At 45.0% G+C, this 8,508-nt stretch overlaps 1 protein-coding gene across 1 annotated transcript; it reads right to left on the bottom strand.

The window, feature by feature from the left end:
* Positions 1-713: 713 nt before the first annotated feature.
* Positions 714-6,605, bottom strand: KCTD12 (potassium channel tetramerization domain containing 12). Its single transcript, XM_023726721.1, has one exon. It carries the CDS (start codon positions 6,496-6,498, stop codon positions 5,524-5,526), a length of 975 nt encoding a protein of 324 aa, XP_023582489.1. The 5' UTR covers positions 6,499-6,605; the 3' UTR covers positions 714-5,523.
* Between the last annotated feature and the right edge of the window lie 1,903 nt (positions 6,606-8,508).

Raw genomic sequence — 8,508 nt, 5'->3', positions numbered from 1 at the left:
TACGCTTTCTTTAGAGAGGAGGGACATCAATGACTGGAGCTGTTTCACTAAAGAGCTCCTGTACCAAAAATGCAGATGTTCTTCCTCCAACATTCTCTAGAACCCTAGCTTCATGTATTGAGCTCTTGATTAAGGCGTATCTCCCAACTTCTATTTCTTTTTCCCTACAACTTTAAGAGGTCATCTGTACCTACATTCCCATGTTCAAATCAATGCACACATGCTGGAACTGAGGTAACAGAAAATCTCGTGAGGGCTCTTCCTGCACTGAATACCAAACCCCCTCTGCATTCTTGACAATGAATTCTGGAGAAAGAACCTGTTCAACCCTGGCCCAGCTGGCCAATTACACGGAAGTTCTTCTGGTGACACAATGCACATCATTAGTTCCACAACAATTTGGGAAGCATTCCCAGTATTTAGAGAATCCCTTCAATGAATCGGACCAGTGTTCTAGCCAATCCACACCCTGGAGCCAAGAGAAATGGAGTGAATATTTTATTCTTTAGTGTTTAACAGAATACATAACGAGTCACATATCAATGATTCACACACATGGAGAAAAACAGTATTGAGTATTTCTGTTATACAACTGCTTGTGAATAAGGAGAACAAAATTCTCTAGAGCGTTTAGATGATTGGAGAAACTCTCACTTTAAATTTGGGCAATTCTGAAAAGATTTCATGAATATCTTTTTAAAAATATAAAGTGATTTTTTTTTTTTTTTTTCCTTAGCCTTCTGTTTCATTAGAAAAGTCTGATGATCTTATTAGGATTTTTTTTCCTCTCTTCTTGTATTTTGAGAAAATGGCTCCATGATATGTATCACTGAGCATATAACATTTTCAACAATTTCAGAATACAGAGAACTCTATGGGGACCTTACGTTGTTTAGTAGATAAAGAGTTCTTCAAATGCCCAGAAAACTTTAGGCAACATATAATTCACATCTTCCAAATTAACATCCATGAAGTCTTCACCTTTTCTCATTAAATGGTTACTGATGCTGTTTGAGTGGTCATAAATGAACTGCCATCATTTATATTCAACAGGAACAACAAAATTCACCTACCTATAAAGTCACAAAGACAGCTGTACAATAGTTTACGTTACAATAAACGTTCACATACCTCAAAACACATTTTAAAAAAAACAAAAAAACCTGGCGTGGAAAATAATTCCAAAATGTATAAGGTGACAAGAATTCTTGGTCAACTAGTCCATCTTCCCTCCACACAAGATTGTTCACAAATGTAGATCTTCTGGTTGAATTTTCTTCCAAGTTTCAAGGGCCCCAGTAGAGAATCTAAATCCTCAAATGTTAATACTTTTAGCTACTTATTGTCCCAAACTGTGACAAAGAAAAGTTAACTTCAATGTAACTTGTTCCTGTCTATAGGAAACCCTATCTCAGGTACTGTAGCCTGGAAATAAATGAGTATTTTGTTATTTCTCTAGAGACAGACTTAAGTCACCTAAGAAAACTAATTCAGTTTTTAAATGTTTTATAGTAAGGAAAATATAGAAAACTTAAAATCCCAATAACTAATCTTTAAAAATTCAGAACAAAGGATTTACTCTGATAGTCTTACAATAAAAATATTCCATTTACTATTAAAAAAAAAAAAAACTAAGTCAATTGAGTAAAGTATTTGTGATTTAAGCTATAAAAAAATTCTTAAGGAATTCGATCCCTCCAGTCAATACTTTTCTAAATGTCTTCATTTGTAATTCAGCATTTTTTACAAGGGAGTACAATTTGAATATTAGATTGAAATTTACCATAATTTGAAGAGTTAAAAAAAAAAAAAAAATCAAAGCTTCAACCTACATGGCTTTAATGTAATAATAACATTCAATGGAAATGCCAGTAAAAATTGGAACACGTTATGAGCATTGTCAGTTGCCTCCTTTGAGTTTTTCGTATATTATGCATTTCCTCAGAGAAGCAACAGGCGTCATGTATTCAGAACTGATTGAAAGAGAAGACCATTTTGTCTAATATTATAAATTATCGCTTTGCTATCAGTCCAAAACACAACCAATTATAAAACCCAAGAACAAAAACAGTATTGACAGGGAAAAGAAATTTGAAGGTCTCATACCTTTAAGGAATATTTCTCGTAACATGTTAAATTGGAAATTAAAACGAATATGGTCTACAGGTACTAAAAAATAGACAACTTTCAAACATGTGATGCAAAAGCATTGAACATGGTACCTGTTTTTTTAACCACTACTTGCCACAACTGTCAATAATTTTTTCTCCAAATTAAATTATCAAAAGTCTAAAAGTCATCCAGCTCATTTGTGAATATAAAATGGTATTTACAGAAACATAAGTAAATGCCTGCCACTCTGAGCCAGGTTAATGCACTTACGATTATCTGAATCATTTATGCCATTCTCCCAGGTTATTTGGTGTTTTGGGACATTTTATCCAAATACCTAGTTCCTCTATACCCCATCCAAGCTCACAGGTGATGACCAACACTCCTGTCCACTTTGTAGACCACTAAGGGTCCTTCCATGGTCCAAAGCCCACAGAGGGGAAGGGATCCAAGAGTGCTGAGGCCAAGTCACCTTAGCTCAGTTATGCTGTCCAGCCAACATAAAATGAGTTTCCTACTCAGGCTTTACTTTAGGCTAAAAGTTGAAGTTTTTCACGTATCAATTTCCAACTTTAGAGGGCAGTCATCCCTAGAAAGAGGTCAGTTTAATCTGTCTACTCATTAAATTCCCAGCCCTTCGAATACTGAAAAGGAGGGGTTCACTGCAGTGCAGCAAGTATGGGGGAGGGAGGAGGGAGCAAGATGTCTACGCACAAGACAGTAGAATAGTTTAACACAAAGTTTTACAAGATAAAATTCCTAAGACTTGAGTGGCAAAGACAAGATGAGCAGGTTCTCATGACTCCTGGAGTTGCAGATTAAACAAGGAAAATCAGAACTGTCGTGTCTTGCCATCTGTCAGTGGTTTAGGTATGTCTTAAAATGTTTTCAATTCTGTTTTGTTTTGTTTGAGCAATCTAAGAGAATGCCATACAGGGTGGAGAAATCTCTGTGACCCTTTACTTTTGGCCACTGAGCAACATTCCTAAACCATTTCAAGCTTGAAGCAAAGATAAGTTCTGATGCATTACAAGCCTGAGAGCAAACAACACATAAGCAAACACAAATTCCTGGATTTCTGCTTCCATTTCTCTTAGTCTTACACTCTTTGTATATAAAGCTAACTTTATTTTTCTAAAAATGTAACTCTAATAAAGCCCTCAAGTCCTTCTTTCCCAGTTCAAAAAAAAAAAGTGGATTAAAAATGCAGGTACCTTGATTTTAAGTAGACAATTAATCAACAGTATTATTTGTATACAACTAATATCCAAGCAAAAAGTATGGAGCAAACTCAGGTTTACAATTACCTATTTTTTCCTAACTCAATTTCCCCATAGACAAGAATATAAGAAACTCATCAAAACATGTTGCTTCAGTATACACACCATCTGATGCAAGTTACTGGGTTAAATATAGGAAATTTTATAGCATTAGTAAATGAATTAAAAAACTAAATGATTCCTGTAAAATGTTTATATATGGTATATACAGATTGGATCACATGAGTCTAAGAATAAAACTGTTCCAATTCTTAACATCTGTTATGGACATAGTAAGATACAGTACAAGATCCATTTGTAAAAAGAAGGAAAAATAACGCTAATTTAAACACTGAAAACGGCTCTTACAAAATCTTTAAAAACATAGAGAAAGATGTTGAAATAAACAAAAAAAATAGAAAGGCTTCTCCGCTATCACAGAATATCCAAAGGAGCCTCACAGCATGAAAGACAAGAATTTATTTCCCTTCACTTAGGGTGTAGATAAGATATGCAGAGGGGATTTATTCTATATTAAAGGCATAAGGCAACCAGGTCTCCTGTTACTGTTGCATTTACTAAAACAACATTTTATTGCTCAGCTCACTTTTAAGAACTTATTTGCCTTCATTTAAAAATATTCCATTTTACAGCTATCTACAGATGGGCGGCCCTTGTTTAATTCTCTGCAACTCTGTCACCTCGAAAAGATTCCACCTTAACTTCAAACAACTGCATGAAAGAAGAGTGCAAAGTGGCATTTTCAGGTTTGCTCAGCCGTCAAACAGGTGCTGAGCTTAGGGAAAATAAGCACTTTTAATAAGAGATGTTAAGTCTGAGCAACCAAAATCAAACATATTTTGCTCAAGTAAATAGATTTTAAAATCAGGATTTATATTCACAGAGAAAAAGTTCAAATACTAAAACCCTACTGGGTAACTCTTTGGTTAGGTTATAAGTATCTGTAACTTCTAAGTTTAGTATTCAAAACAATTCAATAACTGCCAGCTAAGAGTAGATATCGTTATTCACCTTTATAATGCTTTGCATGTTTTTGTGTACTATTTGATGTTTTAAAATAAAATGCAAGTACTCAAATGGATGGTACAAACTTTCAAATTTCAAATAATAAATGAGTGTGTCTGCTCTTCCCTTCCCACCCTTCCTACCCTCCTTCTTCCCTCCCACCCCCACCCCCCAAGTCTTACGAGCTAAGGATGATACTACTGCCATTCACCGCAAGAATATGGGCTTTCCTAATATCCACGACGTGTATTACTACCCAACTCCGTTTTAATCACTGCCAGATGGCTTTCTGCCAGGCGTGGTGACCCTGGCAGACCTGCCCTCTTCTGCGGCAAAGTTCTTTCTCACTCTGGCCAGTAAGTGTCACATCAAGCGGAGTGGAACCAAGTCCTTCTGGCGATGAGCCAAGGAGACAGGGCGCCTCCACGCAGGAGGGTCACTTTCTGCAAGTTTAAGTCACAGGCGAAGATCTTTCACTTCATTCTGTACTGAAAAAGATCCAATCCTTCACTGTGCCAGCACTAGATTCTTCTACCTGAAACTTTTCAAAACTTTACTCATTTACAGTCACTGAACTGCTTCCATAAGGTCTTAACTCCAGAACCCCAGTTTTTCATTCAACCTTCTAAATATCTACCTTTAAAGAGGATCAAAAAGACTGTATAGTGACCTTTTAAAACACTAACTTCCCCAGTGTTATCAATTCTGATCTCTTAAACCGCGAATGAGTCATAAGGGCTCAAGAAAATGTCAAGGAATCTCTTCCCCCTGGACATGGTCCAGATTCTGAACAATTCAGTCCATTCCAGGTACTTGGTGATTTGTGGCCACACTGCCCCACTCCATCCAGATTGAAGGGCAGTCTGGGGGAGGGGTGGTTTGCGGCAGGGGATGGAGGAAGCATGGGTTGGGGGAGTATATCTGGGCTCTCTCGGTTGGAGGGGTCCAAAGAAAACGAAGAAACCCAGAGAGCTTGCGCCTGCAGGTTCTGGAATTGAGGTGGAGGGGTCTGGCCCCAGCTGCTGGGGGTGAGCGACAGAGGGACGGGAAGGAGGTGTGCTATAATCATCTCCCAAACAGGGAAAGAGGGGGGACGAGAGCTAGAGTCGCGAGGGGGCTAGGGAGGTCACTCCCTGCAGAAGACGTACTCGGTGTAGCTGGTCCAGATCTTGTCCTCGCTCTGGTCGGTGCTGGCGAAGGCGCAGGTGCCCGTGGAGCTGCACGCCACCATGTGGAAGCCCGACTCCGACAGCTTATCAAAGGCCTGCTCCAGGAAGTTAAACTTGAGGTAATACCGCGAGGTATAGCGCTCTGGGGGCCGGTCGGGGTCACGGCTCTCGTTCAGGGTGTCCCCGAACACCTCCTTGGCCAGCGACGTCTTGCCGCACACTGTGATGCGTGCCACCCGCCGGAACTTGGCGTCCGCCTGCGCGTCCCGACCGATGGTATAGGAGCCGCGGTAGCCGATGGTGATGTAGCCTGAGCGCCGGCTGCCGTCCAGCGACTGCGATGGCGTGAGCAGCGGGCCCGCTGCGCCCCCGGACGGGCTGCGGCTAGCCAGCTCCAGCGTGGGCGACGGCGCCCCGGCCGAGGCGCCCTCCTGCTGCTCCGGCTCCGCATAGCCGAGCTGCTGCAGCTCGTCGCCCAGCGAGCCCTCCTTAGACACCCCGCGCCGCGGGTGCGGCGGCCCCAGACCGGCCTGTTGGGGCGCCCCAAGGCGGCGCACGAGCTCCGGCAGCTCGAAGTACTCGGCCTCGCGCTGCAGCCGGCTGCGCTCGGGGAAGTAGTCGGGCAGCACGAGCTGCAAGTCCCGCAGGTAATCCAGGATGTAGCGGAAGAGGAAGCCGTCCCGGTCCAGAAAGAAGCGGCCTTTGCTGTCCCGGGCCAGCTCCTGCGGCTGCTGCTGCGTGAACATGCGCCAGAGAAGCGAGTCGGGCACCGAAACCACCGTACAGCGCCGGGTCACATACACCTGGCCCCCCACGTTCAGCTCCACGATGTCAGGGAAGAGCCCTGGCTCCGCCGAGGAGGACGAGGAGCCGCTGCCGCCCCCGCCGCCTCCCCCATTGGGTAATCCACGTGTGCTGTCTGCCAGAGCCATGGCAAAAAGGTAGCTGGGCTGGGGCAGAGGAAGGGAGTGGGGCCACGCGCAGGAGCCGCAGCCGCCTTTCCCGGAGCCCCGGCGCCCGGATGCTCGCTCAACCCTGCGCCCCGGCCACTGCAGCCGCCGCCGAGAGCTGCGTGGAGCCGAACGATGTGAGCGCACGGCTGTGCGCCTCCGCCCGCCTCTCCCGCACACTCCAGGCGAGTCCGGGTAGCGGCCGGTGCGCCGCTTAAGTAGAGCCGCGGGCCTCGGCGCCGCTGCGCGCAGGAGGCGTGGGCGGGGGCAGAGCGGCGGAGCCTCGCTCCCCGGGCGGGGGAGGGGGAGGAGGGAGCCGGGAATTGATTTGCATCTTAAACGCTGACGCTGCGCCCAGCTGCTGGCTCCACCCGGGCTCGCGGACCGCGGGGGCGACCTGGGTAGTGTCTCCCGTCCCGCTCCGCGTTCCAGTCCCTTCCCGCTCCCACCCAACTTTCTCATCTGAAGCGGGCAAAGCCTGGGATAGCCGCTTTGGAAAGCAAACGTTCTGTCGAAGGGGCAGTCATTGCGCCGCCTGTTCGCCTACCCCGCGCCCACCACCCGTGTCGACTCAAAAGGGGATGTAAACTTTCTGGCTTCCTTCGGGGGAGTAGAAGTGCGTGGCCGCGTCCGGCCCGGCCACCTCCGGAACCGGCTGCTTGAAACAGTCGAGTTGTGTTCGCAGCGTAGTCGGTCGTAATGTCGCTGAAAGTTCTGGAGAGTAAAGCCCTGGAGAGACAACGGGGCCGCACCAGGCCGGAGGCAGCCAGATTTTGTTCTCGTTGCTGAGTAGCCTCGAAAAAAAACCTTAGAAACCAAAAGCTAACCTCGATGTCCTGCCGCACAACGCTCTCCAATGGTTCATTTTTTGGGTGCAGAACAAACCCATTCGTTGGGAGACTTCAAAATAATAGGAGAAGAACTGAAATAGCAACAGGGGGAACTTGGATGAGCTTTAGGGGCGTGTTCCCCTGCGGGCGGCCAGCGCAGCCTCTTCGTCACAGAGCTTTAAGGGCTAGTCTGAAGAGATTGAGGATAGTGAGTCCGACGGGTTCTTCTCAGCCCTGAGTGAATCATGCCATAAAACTCGGAGGGTTTCTAGCTCTAATGTAATTTACCAAAACTACCGTTTCAGCCCCTGGATCGCTTGTGACAAGTTTATCCTCCCAGACGTCCAAGTTTTTCTCTGACCTCCCCCACGCCTCAGCCGTTCCATTCAGTCTGGTCCAGGTTCCCTCCTCACAGGGCATTTCACATTTGCAGGCCCTCTGTTTTGATCCCATCTCATCCTCTAACCCCTACTCACTCCGTATTCAATTTCACTCTTCAGCTCACAGAACTCCTCTTTCCTCCTCCCCCCACCAAAACAAAAAGAAACCTTCCCTGGCTTCCCAGGCGAGTGGGGCCTCCAGATTACCTCGTGCTCATCATTCTGAACTTTAATAGTTAGCAGTTGTTGTAGATTGAATTATGTCTCCCAAAAACACACGTTGCAAATCCTATTCTCTATACCTGTGGTTGGAGGCCTGGTGGCGACCAAAAGGTTGGGCAGTTCAAATCCATCAGCTTCTCTTGGGAAACTCTATGGGGCAGTTCTCTGTCCTATAGGATCCCTATGAGTCGGAATCGACTCCGTGGGCAACACCATTTTGGATTTTTTTTTTTTTTAATACCGGTGGTTATCCCATTTGGGAATGAGTTTTCTTTGTTATATTACTGAGGCAGTATTAGTGTAGGGTGTGTCTTAATCACTTTTCAGATATAAAATGCAAATTATGCAAGCAAGCAAAAGAAACACGCATGATCGCCAAGGAACCTAGGAATAGAAGCTGAAAAGAGACAAGAACCTTCCCTCAGAGCAGGGTGTGAGAGCCTTGTTGTAGAGCCAGCAGCCTGAATTCAGACATCTAGCCTCCTGAACTGTGAGAAAATAAATTTCTGTTCATTAAAGCCGTGCACTGGTGTTATAGCAGCACTAGATAACTGAGACAG

The sequence above is a fragment of the Trichechus manatus genome, unplaced genomic scaffold (genome assembly GCF_000243295.1).
Source record: "Trichechus manatus latirostris isolate Lorelei unplaced genomic scaffold, TriManLat1.0 scaffold00013, whole genome shotgun sequence".
NCBI lineage: Eukaryota > Metazoa > Chordata > Mammalia > Sirenia > Trichechidae > Trichechus > Trichechus manatus.
This window is presented reverse-complemented; position numbering and strand designations above follow the sequence as displayed.

Coding starts and splice junctions, on each gene's coding strand:
- KCTD12 (XM_023726721.1), bottom strand. CDS start 6,498: ATGGCTCTGGCAGACAGCACACGTGGATTACCCAATGGGGGAGGCGGC.